This window comes from Motacilla alba, chromosome 17, assembly GCF_015832195.1.
Source record: "Motacilla alba alba isolate MOTALB_02 chromosome 17, Motacilla_alba_V1.0_pri, whole genome shotgun sequence".
Taxonomy (NCBI): domain Eukaryota; kingdom Metazoa; phylum Chordata; class Aves; order Passeriformes; family Motacillidae; genus Motacilla; species Motacilla alba.
In genome coordinates, this window is record NC_052032.1 from 10,196,943 (window position 1) to 10,211,331 (window position 14,389).

Sequence of the window (14,389 nt, forward strand, 5' to 3'; positions counted from 1 at the left end):
TGAATCAGTGTGATTTGAAGAAGTGCAGATTAAGATGTACATCAACCCATCCTTGAACTGTATAAAATAATTAACTGATTAAATGAAATTATTAGCTGGGATCTGTGAATGATGCAACCCTCATTTAGATGTGTGTGTATAAAATACATTTTTTACACTTCAGGAGACTCGATCTGTGGCTGCTTCTACAGACCCTGAAACACATAAGGAGTAACGTAAACATCTGAAAGTTCTCACTTCAGGGGCTGTTTGAAAGAGAATTTCACACAGAACTGTAGCACAGATATAACAAAAGTCTATTTCTGTCAAGACTTAATTGAGGAAATTTAATTTTCTTTCTTAACTGAATTGCTGTTGATAATTTAAATTAATTCTGTCTGGTCTGTCTAATTTAGCCATGAAAAACCTGGATCTTGGAGCCGTGCACAAGAATGTAGCAGATTTTTAAAAACAGCTTTACTGAATAGAAAGACGGTAACTTATGGCAGCCTAACAATAGATATTTTTTGGTTGTTGTTTTGATGTAAAGCACTTAAGTTCTTCCACCTCAATCCTCTGACATTCTCATTCTAAGAGAAAGAAATGCGTTTTTGCAAATGGTACATCAACAGACTTTGGGAAAATTGAGTTTGGAGAAAAAAATGGAATTAATTTTGTTTCTCTAAGCACTTTCCCATGTTTCAGATTTTGCACTGATAGATTGATGATATGATTTGCTTTAAAACCAGGTGGCCTCTTAGTTTCCATCTGTTGTGTCTATTGCTCTGTCTCTGGTGAGAAGCATTGCAGAGCTGTGCAGGCATCTGCACCCCGGAGAGAAACTCTGCGCCATCAGAAATGCTCCAGGAGGGAGGATCGGCTTTCACTGTCTCTTAAATGTATCAGAATCTCAAGCCCCTGCATCTTGGTTATATTCACCCAAACTGAACACAGTGAATTTCTATAGCTAGGTGTAAACAGCTTCGTAACAAAACCAAAACTGAGTGGCGTTTCCAGAAGAAACAGTTAAAGTCTTCCCCAACAACCACGGCAGTCTCTGATCTCTCTGGATGCTGGAAGTGGCACTGCTGTAGCAAGAAGGTTTTCCTAAAAGTATGAGTTTCTATGGATAAAAGCCATTTGGGCAAAGATCTGCCATCATGTTTCAGGCTCCATAAAACACAGAATTATTTTGAAGTAAGTGGAGCCTGCTGGAAAAAGTGACTTATTTGAACCGAAATGTCTTGGGCAGCAGGTTCCCCGCAGCTCTGGTGTAGGTGTAGGTGTGGGTGGTGCAATCAGCCGAGAGAGAGGGGACAGAGCAGCGGCACGCCACGAGGGCTGCAGGCATTTCCTTGGAAGCTGCGTGTTCTGCAGAGCGGGGCCTTTCCCGCCGCTCCCGGCGGACGCGCACAGCGAATCCCCGGCGCTGCGGGGCAGGGCGGCTGCGTGCCACCGTGTGCTCCAGCCAGCTGCAGCGCACCTGAGCGGAGCGGCAGACAGCGAGGCCGGGCCCGGGGCACCGCGGGGGCGAGGGACAGGGCCCCGTGAGCGCGGCTCCATCGCGGGTGCCCGGCCTTAGCCCCCGGGGACCGGGCTGACCTTCCCCTTCCTGCTGGCACCGGCTCCTTGCTCGCTGGGAGCGCACTTCAACTCCTCTGCCTTGCGGGAGTGATTAAAAAGAAGAAAAAGCACTTTCAAATAGCATTTTACTAGCAAAGGGCTGCATGGCAATGGTTACAGTGGCAAAGGTGCTTTTGCTGGCGCAGCGCGTTTCGTTTGCGAGCTGCTCTAGGGCTGCTGTGAGCACCGTGCTGTGCCAGCGCTGGGAGTTTCCAGTCGTACCAGCAAACATCTCCTCCGAGGTTTTACAAAACTGACTACACTTGACAAAACAGGAGCAATGGCCTTGGTCCCGAGCCCCACCGCTGCTCAGGGACCATTGCTGAGCCTCGCTCGGTGGTTTGTGTTTATTGCCACATTCGTGCTCACTTGTGAAAAAAACCTGCTGAATTTGAAGTTCAAATTCAATTTATGTCGAGTACTCATAGATGTCTTGATTTGCAGATTGAGGATTTTCTGTCCCAAAAGCTGGATAGATTGTGGAGCCAGACCCGTTCAGGCCGGTTCGCGCAGGAGCTGCGCTGCGCCGCTCCTGAGGCCCGAGGCTGCGAAACGCCTGGGCCGGACCCGCCGTGGGGTCCCGCTCCGAGCCCAGCGGCCCCGGCCGCCCTCCCGCAGCCCCGGCGGGAGGGGATGGCGGGCCCGGGGAGCCGGGGCGGGGAGAGTGGCGGGCGGGCGGCCCTCCCGACCCGCGGGGCCTCGCGGGGCCGCTCCAGGTGCGGGGCCGCAGGTGGCGCCGAGCGCGCACGCGCCGCCCCCCGCGCGCGGCCCCCGCCCGGCCTGCGTGGCAGCGGCGGCGGCGGCGGCGCGCGCGCCCGAGCGGCGGCGCGTGCGCGGGAGCGCGGGGCGGGCGGGCGGGCGCGCGCGCGCGGCGAAGTTCCGTGCGGGACGCGGCGCCGCTCGCTCGCTGCTGCGGGGCTCCCGCGCCCCCGCGCCGGCTCCGCCGCGCCTCCGCCGCGCCCCAGGTGAGCACGCGGGGCCCCGCGCTCCGCCGCGCCGCGCCGCGCCGGGCCGGGCCGGGGGTGTGCCCGCCCGCCGCGGGCCCCGGCGCCGCGCGGCGCCTCCGGGCAGCCCCGGCCGGGCCGCGGGACCGAGCGAGGGGCGGCGGGGGGATCGAGCGGCCGCGCTGGCGGGGCCGCCGGGGGCCGTGCGGGAGGGGGGGGCCCGCACGTGCCCCGGGCGGGAGCGGGAAGCGGCCGGGAGCGGCACCGGGCGGGTCAGCCCCGCCGCCGCCGCCGGACGGGCCGAGCGGCGGCCTTGCGACTTGAGCAAAGTTGAGAGTGTGACACAAACGCGAGCGTTTGCGCGCTGTGGTGTCGCTCGCAGGGTTTGGGGAGCTCTGGGGGGTTTCCGTTTCAGCAGCTGCGCTCCGAGCCCACGCTCCCCTCCGGCCCCGCGCCCCTCCGAGCGCCGCTGGCCCCTTTGCCCGGGATGTGCTCGTTCGTCTCCTCGGGGGGGCTCCGGGCTTGGCGCAGAGAACCCCAGGGTGTGCGGGAGGCCCCCAGACCCTGCCCGGCTGCTTCACGCTGGGGTCTCCTGAGACCGATCCTGGCGGTCCCCTGGTCCCGTTGCCGCTCCCGGGGCGCGCTCTGCCGCGCTCTCCAAAGGTGGGAACCCGCGGTAACCCCAGTGCCGGAGGATTACACATGGCTTTGGAGAGAGCACATGGTACAGCTCCACTATCAAACACCATCTTTTCCCTCCAAAGTGTGGTTTATGCTTGGTTCGAATAACGGTGAATTTCTGAGCCCATCTGTTTGCCTGCCTGCTCGCACTCATGGAACAGCTCTGCCCGTGGTGATCGCCTATGGCATTGTTGCAGAAATAGTTTGATAGGAAATATTGTAGCAATTAGAAGTCCAGTGATGCAAGTTCCTGACACATTGTGACTGTCTTGCTGTCAGTTCTGTGTCTCCTTTAAAAGTTCATTTTTTGTGAATCACTGTAAGCAACCGTTTAACTTCTGCAGCATTTCAGCAGCTTCTGCATTTGAGACATCTCTTGACATTGAGTCAAACTCTTTCCACTGTTTTTTTTTTCCTGTAGACATTCTTTGTGACGGTCACATTCTGTTAGGCAACAACAGAAAAAAGAAGGAACTGCTTTTAGATAAGACTGTTGCTGCCTGTTTCCTCTGGCTCTGAGTCTTAGAGACGTAAAAAAATGGGAGCTGTGAGAAACTTTTATTATGATGGAAAAAGAGCATCTTCTGTGGGGAGTGAGATTCGAGATGGAATGTGAGTGGCTGCTGTCACCCTAAAGGAGTTGTCAGAGCAGAACCAAACTTTTGCTTTCTTAACACCTGTGATGTATAAAATGTTTCTGCTTGTTTCATTTTCCCTTCCTTCCTCTGGAATTCTGTCTTTTGACAAATAGGTATTTTGTGAGAGATGATGGATGCATAATTGGAATGTTTTTATATACCTTTTCAAATTCTTCACTCTTCATTTTGTTGGGAGAAAACCAGATGAAGATGAAGAACTTGAACCCCAAGCCCATACTGGGGAACAGGTTTTTTTGCAGTACTTGCCCTCTATGATCCTGCCTGAAAAGTTTTATGTCAGTCTGTAACACTGAATTATACATTGAAAATATTGAGCCTGCACTGGCTTTTCCTCATTTCTTGCAGTTATTGAGGCTGTACTGGAGAAAATAGGGATTCTGAGGCTTCTCATGCAGTGATTTTCTGGGCTTTATTCACACCTACCTGTTGGTCTGAAGGGCTCTTGCAATGGCTTGAAAGAGGTTTTTACGCATTGAATGAGCTGTTGTTTACTCAGAGTAAAATGAGTATTTTTGTTTGAATGGGGGTAGGAGCCAGAAATGCCCGTGTGGGCTTTTCTCCAGCTCTGCCTCTGCTCTCTTAGCTGTAAAATGGGGGTGGTTGCCAACAAGTCCCCTTCCTGAACACCTGCAGCTTTCTAGATCTGTAAAGGATTAATTAGTGGATGTATTTTAGCATCTTTTCTTCCTTTATGTGATGTGAAATATATTTGACCTCAAGGCTATGAAAAATGTACAACAACAACCAACCTGGCAGAGCAGACCAACCCCTGTGGCTGCAGCAGCCAACAGCTGGGGCAGGAGGGAGAAATCAAATGTGTTCAGTCTGAATTTAAACAAGAAAAAAGGGAACTGTGGCTGGAGGAGCAGAGGAAGTACTTGCAGGAAGATTTCAAAAATGAAATAATGAAAGTGGAAATCTGGACCTTGTAGGACATTTGCTTTGTCCTAAACAAAAGCTCAGATGGGTCCTAGGGAAAATGAATTTAATAGCCCAACTTGTGCTTTAGTTTTTGTCATTCTGACTTGCTTTTCTTAGAGGCTCTTGTTGCAGAGGAGGTTGTTCATGGTGATCTTCAGCAAGGAGAACAATAAGTACATGGAACCTCATTTTAGAGGCTGGGCTCACCTTCACCACTGAACAAACCTGTTTTTAATTGCAACTTCCACAGTTTTACTACAGCTCAGCACTTGTATAGACAGAGAGTGGCGGTGGTGGTGCTTTGTATGGTTTGAACACAGAATTATGGTTCTGGAAGTTGTGCATGGCCATTCTGCCCATGACACACACTCCTGCCTTTGCCTTGGAAACTCACTGAACCAGTCTGTTTTACCTTTTACGGGCACACGGTGACTCACCCTGCACACCTCCCCAGGTGCTTGACGGGGCTGTTTGGAGGAAATTATGTGAAATGTGTCCTTTAGCCAGGAGAAATACAAGATGCAGGAAGAAATCTTGAATTATTGAAGGCAAAAACTTAATAGTCATGCAGCTGAAATACAGTGTATGATGGCCTTGGTACCACTTGTCACTGAAGATGCTGAAAAGGTAGCAGAGAATGGTGACCTGCTCTGCTCCTGGCTGTGGGACAGGCATGGCAGCAGAGCAGGCTCTGTGCCTGTGCCACACTGCATGGACTGGACAGAGAGGCCTTTCCCAGTACAAAATCGTGTGGAAGTTAAAGGTTGTCCAAAATGGGCAAAGTGTGCGCTGTCCTGTTAAAGGCAGAGGCCTTGGAAACAGTTGTTTCTGTTACCAAAAGCTGTTAAGCCGTGTTTATTGTACTCACCCCTTGTAAAGCTTTCAGTACAGGCACAGGCCGGTGCTCAGCAAGGCCCTGCTGCTGCCACGGGCAGGTCAGGGAGCACTGTGCGAGATAAGAGCACTTTATCTCCAGCTGATGGGAGCAGTGGGGAGGATTCCGTGTGTCAGCACAGACAGTCTGAGAGGCTGGGCTCGTGTCCCTCAGCTGCTGCTGCCGGCCTGGAGGGGTTCCCCTGGTGCTCCCAGGCTGGCATTCCCCATCCTGTGGGCTGGCTCAGCTCACAGTGAACTGCTGAAAAACCAAGGAGCCAAAAGGAGCTCGATTAAAGAAGAGAGTCGAAGGCTTGGCTCTTTGTGGCTGCTGGAGGGCAGCTGGTGCTTTCCCAAGCTGTGTCCTTGCCTTTTCCGTGGTGGGACTGGCGCACTGAGGGACCCGAGCCTGCTTTTGGGGACTGGGATGTGTGTCCTGGGAACAGGCTGGACCCTGAGCCTCTCCACTTGTGAATTCCATGTTTCACTGCAGAGCTGTGTCTCTAAAGTTAAATGGAGGAGAACGCAGTATCTAGGAGGTGAAGGAAGAGTTCAAAATGTTCAAACTGAGAGGTGATGTTGGCTCAGTCAGTATTTTTATTTTCGAAGAAAAAAACCCAGAAGCCAAAACATTTGCATGCAAAATCTAGATTTAGGTCTGACTTGAAAGTCAAAGTGCTTTTTGGAATTGCTGCAGTGTGTCTAAATGACAGAAAATTAAACTGCATAAAGTACTTCAACATTCTTTTCTCACAGGTTTTGGGGGTGGTGAGAAGGTGTCTGTTTCTAAAGCTGGGCTGGGAGCTGCTGTCTGGAGTTGGCTGAATCGTAGGATGGGTAGAGCTGAGCTTCTGAGTGTGTGACCGAGTGGCAGTTCTAGAGCCTGGAGGTAAAGTTTTGTTTAAAACCAGAAAAGCACGAGGAGTTCTTTTCAATAGTGGTTCAAATGCAAAAGTCTGTGAAGCTGGCACATTTTTTACAGGTATATAAGGATTTTTCTATCTTGGCATATTTTTTATATGCCTTGAATTGAATCAAGATTACTTCAAGTTCTAACCTGTGCTAAGTGTTTAAACATCTGGACTCACTGTAAGTGCCATTGCTGTCCAGACATGAGAAGTCTCTTGGATTGTTTTTTAACATTTTAAAATATTTCAGCCAAAAGCTGTATTAGCTATTCTGTTTAAACAGTTTATGTAGCTTCCAGTGTTAAGTCTTGTGACATGACTTATAACATGGCATGATACAACAAATTGCAAACAATTTTACAGTGTCAGTACAATTAAAGAAATTAAATTTCTAAATTATTTACTTCAGCTTGGTGCTACTTTAAGTGTGTGCTATCAGAGATTCCAGGCAGTGAACAGCTGTCTGTCGCAGATGGGAGAGGAAAAAAACCCTTAGCTTCTTCCTTCTAAAAAGGTTTCCATATAAACCCTGTCGTAATGTAATACAACCTTTTAGTCAAATTTGAGTTTCCCGTTACACGTTTAAGTGAGCCGACAGCAGACTCGTATCTATTTGAAACCAAGTGGTGTAAGTGAATGCAACCTTGGGAATTTTGTACTCCAAAGCATTCTTGAAACCTCGCAGATGCTTGTTGAGCAGTCAGATGTATTATTTATTGCATCTTTAAAAAAAAAAAGCCTTGCAGGTACTTCGTGACTTCTATAGTCTGCTGTGTTTTGGTAAGATCAGGTGATACTGTCTGTCCTGTGCTTGCACTGTGTTTCACCCAAGAAAATCAGGTAGTTTGGAAACTATCAGCAAATCCACGTTTCCAGTCGAGTGCAGGTATAAGTAAGTCTGAAAGTAGGTTGTGGAGTGTTCTTTGCTGAGATCTTGATACGGCAGAAATGGAGGTTTTGCACAGAACTGCATGAAGTTTGGGATTATAAATTGGATGTGCTAGTTCATTGTTCTATGAGCTGGTTCACCATGGCAATTATAAACTTATTAAAATAGTTACGACATGTCAAATCACAAGGTGCAGAAGATGGTAAGATCATTCTTTTTAAATGAGAAAGTTGTTGCTGCTGTTGGCATCCATCTGTCTCCTTTATAGTGATTTCCTTGCTGTCTTTCTTGTTTTAACCCCTCTGGACTATTTATAGGCGTTTTACAGTTCTTAATCACTTAAAGTTTTTGTGCTTATTTGTTTTGAGTGACTTCGGTCTCCAGTTCTGGACTCCAACCTTTGAATTGTGCTTCACATGATGAATCAAAGTATGTTCCAGTCCATCCCCTGCCCTTGGACAGACCTTGGGCACCACTCTGGACAGATCAATGCATTTCATTTAGGAAGGCAATTCATTTTGTTATTTTATCAAAGTATTGACTGGTTTGGGTTGTAGTCTGGAGCAGTTGTCTCTGTGGAGCTGTGGAGCTTTCCCTGTCGGGAGCAGTGGTCCCTGCTCACCTCAGCTCCCCGAGGCTTGATGTGGCTGCACCTCTGGCTGGGTTCATCTCAATCCAAGGTCTAACAGGCTTTTTCTGCGTTCAGCAGATGGATGGATGCATTGTTCGTGTGACATCAGTTGGAAATGGTGTGGAAATGCTGATTTCCCAAGAGTGGAGATGCTGCTGCTGCTGTTCCAGAAACCCTTTGGGAAGCGAGCCCTCCTAGCGGGCAGGGAGCGCTCCCGATGCGGCGTTGCTGGTGGCAGGAGGATATATGGGGGCGATGAACTCAAACCTCTCCCAGACCAGCCAGGCTGGAGGAACCAAGGGTGAAAACCCTGAGTGTGGCAGTGCTGGAGAAAAGGGCAGAGGTTCCCTCTGAGCAGGGTGATAACATTTTGCACTGCGCAGCGCCTTCCAAAACGAGTGGCTGTCAGAGTGTTCCCTCCAGCCAGGGCAGCCCTGCCAGCAGACTGAGGGACCTTCCAGGGGAGATTTCGGTGTCTTGTTTCAGTGCATCCTCCCACCTTTCAGCCCAAACACCCTTCGGTGTTTGATGTGGTGGGACTCTCTGGGACTGGTTGTGCTGTCCCTTTGGGGGTGGCTGTTGCCATCGTGCTCCTCCGCGCAGTGTCTCCAGATGAATCACGATCTCCTCACCACGTGGGTGGTATTGCAGGGACCAGAAGCCGCACTGATAAGGGCTGTGACCCGGTCCCAGCTCAGCCTGCTGACAGAGCAGGTGTTGCTCCACACCCTGGGGAGGATTTGCAAGTCTTTCATTTTGCAGAGCTCGGTGACAGATCCTGCTCTCCAGTTACTTTTGTCGTGTGGTCTTTGGGAAGCCCTCTTGCTGTGAGGTGGGAAGTAGCCACCAGCCTGTTAAAAACTCATGGTGTGCATGGAGTGGAGTTTTAAGTCCCTGCTGACAGGAAAAGCGGGTGCTGGGTAGTTGGGACTGCTGCCTCTGAGAGCTGGGGTGCTGGGGGTGGCACAGCCCGAGCTCTTTCACCCCTGCTCAGTGGTGCTCACTTCCCACACCGCCCCTGTCTCCTGCCTCAAGTGGTCCAGGATAATGTAAGTTCCAACTTTCCTTCTTTCCTTAGAGCCAACTGTCCCCTTTGACTTGGGAGAGTAATTTGTTTCTTAACTTGGTGATTTTTAAACTGTGGAGTTGGAGAGGAAAGTCGCTGCAGAGGGTGCAGTAATTGGGGAATGCTGACCTACAGCACAGATGACAGCTTCAAAGTACATTCAATAGGATCCTTTCAGGAATTTCAGTTGAAGTGTCTTGTCCTGTTCTTAACCTTGTGGACACTTGTTGCTGCCATCATGAAAAGGCATGAGTTTTCTCCTTGTTGGAACATTTTGTTTCCTGCTTAGGAGCACTGAATGTGAAGCCTTTCTTGGAGGGTTTGTGGTGGGCTCTGCTTCTAGAGGCAAATCTGTCATTGCGGTGAGGGGACAGGCAGAAAAGCTGTAGGTATTTTAAGTTTCTTTCCCCCAAGAGTAGGATTTCAGGGAACACAGATACCAAACATGAACGCAAACATTCCTTCCTCTCTCATGGAGATTCCGATTAATTCTTTGTGCTGCTGGTGTTTCATTAGCTCTTCTGTCAGAGTTGTAAAAAAATGAGAGTCTCAGAAATATTAAATTGTAACAAACTCCCCCACAAAACAATTAAAAGGTTTTAAAAGTGATGACTGTATTTTAAGGAACCCAGTGAGTCCCAGCCGAGTGTCTGTGTGCCACCCTAGAATCAGCTGGGAGCCTAAGGAGCGCCTCTCAGCTGTCACTGTATTAAGAAGCAGTGCTGCCTTTTGTGGAGTCTGTATATACTGAGCTCAGGGCCATGGAGTAAATATTCTTGCTGTGTGTTCATAATCATTCTACTTAGAGTAAGCGCTTCTTGGGTGGGTATTACAAACCTGTTAGTCTTTATGGTATTTATAGGGTAATTTTTAACTCTCTTGAGCTCTTTACTTCCTTGTGGGTCAATTACTCAATTTATAACATCGTGTCAGATGTAAGAACTTTACCATTCAAGAGTAAACAGTGTTGGGGATGGTTCTGTACCTGTGTTTGCACTTAGTTTTTTGTATATTAAGGTACGCAATAACTTATTCTGTGACTGACTTATTGGGATTTCTTTTAGTTCCCCTGGTTTGCGCTTTGAAGTGACTGTAGTGTCTTATTTTAGCTTTTGTGCTTCATCAGTAATGCAGGAAGAGGAACTGTTCTGCTTTTGCACTTGCTTTGCCACGTGGCTTCCAACTTCCCTGCTCAGGCATAGCTGCACCTGGATTTTGCTGGACTTGAAAAATTTCTTTTGCTGAGTTGTAGTGTGTTATTCACAGGTATTAATAAGGTGTCAGCATTGGGGAGATTGGGAAAGAAATGCAGGCTGGGCAGGACTCTTGTTTCTGTGAGTAAGCTCAGGGTTGTTAATAATCTGATACACTGAGTTTATGCTTCAACACTGAAGCTTATTAGAGCAATAGAAAATTGTTACAGAGGGCAGATTACAGTGGGAAATGTGATTTGTCTCTTATACAGAGCTTGCACATTTAGTTATAATTTTCTTGAAAGGTTAATTCTCAGCTTCTCTTCAGAACATTCTGTGCAGGCCTTTCTGTAGGGAAAAAAAAAATTGGACCCAATTTAAATAGACAAGTCTTGTGAATCCTGAAAGAATTTGGGCATTTAGCCCAGGAAAGGGAGAGTTCTCTGCAAGAACTTCATTAACCCTGTCTGTCATCAAAATAAGTAATAAAAGTAGCTCTGCAGACATTGTAAAGAACAGATCTTCTTTGTTTTACCCTGTGGCCTTGATCTGCAAGGTGCTGGTGGATGAGTCTTGTTCTTTAGGGACAGCTGTGCCCGTGTGGAGGGGAGATGGAGATGTGCTGCACTCAGGGATACAGAAGTGGGGATGTGAACTCAAGAGCTGCATCAGTTTTTGGAAAGCTTGTGCCGTTGGTTCCAGGTACTCAGGAGTGTGCAGGGAAGCTGACTTTTATTTCGTAGCAGTATTGATGATGCAGTCTCACTCACTTCTCCGCCCCAACAAAACCCACAAATGCTATTTCTAGCATAGCTATTTTTGTAAGTAGAGAAATGTTAAATGTTTTTATGTGGAGAAGAGTTTCTGCCTCCGTTTGGTTGTTGCTTGCAGGATCCAGATGCTGTGGAAGCCCTTCCTGCGATGCCAGCATCTGGCTGCCTGCGCATGCTGGGTAGAGTTTTATGAGGCGGCTTTGAAGTTGCTTTTGGATTTGAATCACATGAATCTTTGGATTGGCTGGGCTGCACAATTCTCAGCATCATTTCCTTTTCCTTCTGATTATGGGAAATGTAAATACTTCAAGCTGTTGTTCTGATGTTTTGAAGTTGGGGGAACGTATATCTCTGTTTTCCTCCGTCCTTTTCCCTGGATTAGAGATACAATTTGAGTCTTTAATAGCCGGGAGCACGGCTGTAGAGAGAAGCTGCCTGAGCAGAGTTGGTTCCAGCAGGTTTTGTGGATTTTGAGCCCGTCTGACATGGGCTTGCTCTCGTACTTTGATCTACCTTTCTCAAACATTTCAGAAATTACAGCAGTATTTCAGAAGTATTTTTGTGAGGTTTGCTTAATACTTCTTGAGTGCTTGGAAGTGTTCTAATTAAAAGATATTTGTAAGTGCTGAGTGGTGGTGTTTCCAATCACATAGGTACATAAAGATTTATAGAAAACTTGGTTAAACTTTCTGAGGATGGGCTGGGCTGAATGGATGCCATGTTCAGGGTTTGGCCATGTAGCAACAGAGCTGATTCAAATTCCTTTTTTTTTTTTAACTTTGGATCTTCGTCCTGGTTTTGTCTTACTGCCTTAAGATGGTCCGTTCACTTGTGCTCCTGTGTGGGAGGGGTGGTCACTAAAGGTGTCTGCTAGGAACCAGCTGTGCAAGCGGTTTGGATTCCTTGTTGTGTCTGGAAGAAACTTATTTTAGGGGTTGGTTTAGATTGAGGGGCTTCACCACAGCCTCAGAGCAACCCATCTGCCCAAGTGCTTGAGTTTCGGCTCTTCTTTGACAAGGGTTCCTGTGGTGCTGCAGGAGAGTGGAGCTGTATTTCAGGTGTCATTGTCACCTGGCTGGGGGTGCAGGGAGATGGTTCCCTGCTGTGCCAGGAGCCCGCCTGGAGCGGAGGTGGCAGTGCTGGTACAGACAGTGTGTGTTCCGTGGCTCCACGGGATGGGACTCGTTTCAGTTAGCATTTAATGATGTGAAAATGTCTGGCAGTTTCTGTGAACATTTACGTTATGAATATATTTCCAGCCTATATTTAATCTTCCCTTCATCAGAAATGAATGAATTCCAAGAAGGATAACAGAAGTGTTCTTAAATAATTTGGCTTCGTGTTTGAAAGCTTTATTGCATTATAAATTAAAACGTGAGCATGTTGTCGCATGCTTGGTAAGCAGTACAGTGAAATTCCAGGTAGATTTGGTATGTGTTTATTTTTGGCTTGTGTTTCATTACCAGCAGTGGTGGCCTGAGAGATCTGGCTCTAATGCTTCAAAGGTGATAAAAATGAATACAGTGAATTTTCTGGAGGGCTCAAAATTGCAACTCCAAGAACATAAATTAAGGTTGGCTTGTTACTTCATCTGAAACACACCTAAGTGAAAACTGGTAGGAGAAGAACGCAACCTGCTGGTGCTGTACCATGGTCACAGTATCACCTCTCTTCAGAGGAAGTATTGTCCCTTTAAATGCTGCTCTCCATCCTGAGTTTTGGATGTGAATATGTATTTGATGTTTACATCCTACACAAACACCACACATAAATATTTACGTGTGGTGTTTACCAGGAAATTGAGTGCAGTGAAAGAAGGGGTGGGAATAGTCCAGTTAAGCTGGTGAGAAGGAACATTTACCTTAAAATATGAATCACCAAGTGCTCCTGGCACTGATCCTGGAGCTGTTTAACAGGAGCCCTGTGAAACCATCCCTTGGAATGGATGGATCTGCAGAGCATCTGAAATGAGTCCAGAAGACTTAGACAATTATGTTTTTTGGTTTAGGACCAAGTTCTAGGGAGCTGGTACTACAACACAGGAAAAAACCGACCAAACAAAATGCAGCCCTTAACTCAGTTAAAACTTTTAAAACTAAAATTAGAAGTCAGCTGCCTGCCTACCTGGTGAGAGATAGGCTCTTGAAATGTTCTCTCAAAAGTGTTGTATTAGCTCAAGTGGCATCCTCAAACACAGTGATCCAGCCAAGCACACTCTGCCCAACCTTGCTATTTTCAAGCCATTGTACTGGATTTTTCCCCAGACTAGAAGACAGTGTTTGAAGGTATAATGTTGCTTGCTTAGAATGGGAATATGGACCTGAGCTGGGTGTAGGTAGTGATTTGAAACAGAGTGGGATGTTTCATACAGTTAATTATTGGCAGGAAGCATTTGTTTTATTGACATCCACAGAGAGATGACTCTGTGTAGCTTTAAATAGTTGACTTAATGTCATTTTGCTTCTAGGTATGGAACAGTGAATTATGGTGTCTGTCACAGGATTTGTTTAATGAGTATCAGTTGTTGACAGGGTATGAAAAAGCTCCAGGGCTTTTCAGCCATTTCACTGAAACATTCTCAGTTAGGGGATTTGGGGTCTTTGAGGAGCCCATCCCTTACTGGCTGTTGAAAATCTGGTTTGCACAAAGTCTTAACAGAAACCCGTCTGCATTTGCTCTCAGGGTAAATCCGGCCCTCTGAAATGTGAGGTGTAACTCAATCACCATTCTTCTCTCCAGTGGTCAGTTTGTTAAGGACCCTCATCCTTCCCAGGGGGTTGTAGATTGCAGGTAGCTCACTGTCATGTTTGTCTGTGGGACTCCACAGATGCAGTTTCATCGAGATGCTAGGCCTGAAATTCAGAAGCTCTTTCTGGGTGATTTAGTGGACTCTGTTTACCAGTTTTTGCTTGAGTTCCCTCAGTGCAGCCAGAGCTGTTGGTGAGAGAGGCTCCAGTCCCTCTCACATGGCAGGGGTGGCCATGCCATGACCACCACCCTCCACGGGCAGCTCTTGCTGGGCAGTTTTTTACTGAATCACATTCTCTATGCTCTTGCAGTGTTCTCTCCTCAAGCATTTCAGTGCCATTCCTCGTCTTGTTTCGTTTAACATTCATATTATTTTTTTTTTCAGTGTTGGCAGGTGTGTATTTCACATTAACATGAGGGGTTTTTTGGATGTTAGACTGCTATTTGCTTATGGTAATTTCCAGTCATCATAAGGTGACTGTTGAGAGAGATGAGCAGAGA

The 14,389-nt window shown here is 47.6% G+C and overlaps 1 protein-coding gene across 4 annotated transcripts in view; it reads left to right on the plus strand.

The window, feature by feature from the left end:
* The first annotated feature begins 2,453 nt into the window (after window positions 1-2,453).
* The window catches only part of NEK6 (NIMA related kinase 6), a 43,643-nt gene continuing 31,707 nt past the window's right edge, over window positions 2,454-14,389 (plus strand). Inside the window, exon 1 of one of the 4 annotated variants that reach the window (XM_038156025.1) lies at window positions 2,454-2,567. Coding sequence is in view for 2 of the 4 variants with exons in the window: in XM_038156022.1 (XP_038011950.1) it covers window positions 10,979-11,069 (91 nt within the window). In the remaining 2 variants the exon portion in view is untranslated. Of the gene's footprint in view, window positions 2,568-2,812; window positions 3,271-9,384; window positions 11,070-14,389 lie in introns of those variants that run through there. The other 3 variants (XM_038156026.1, XM_038156024.1, XM_038156022.1) reach the window with 3 other exon arrangements.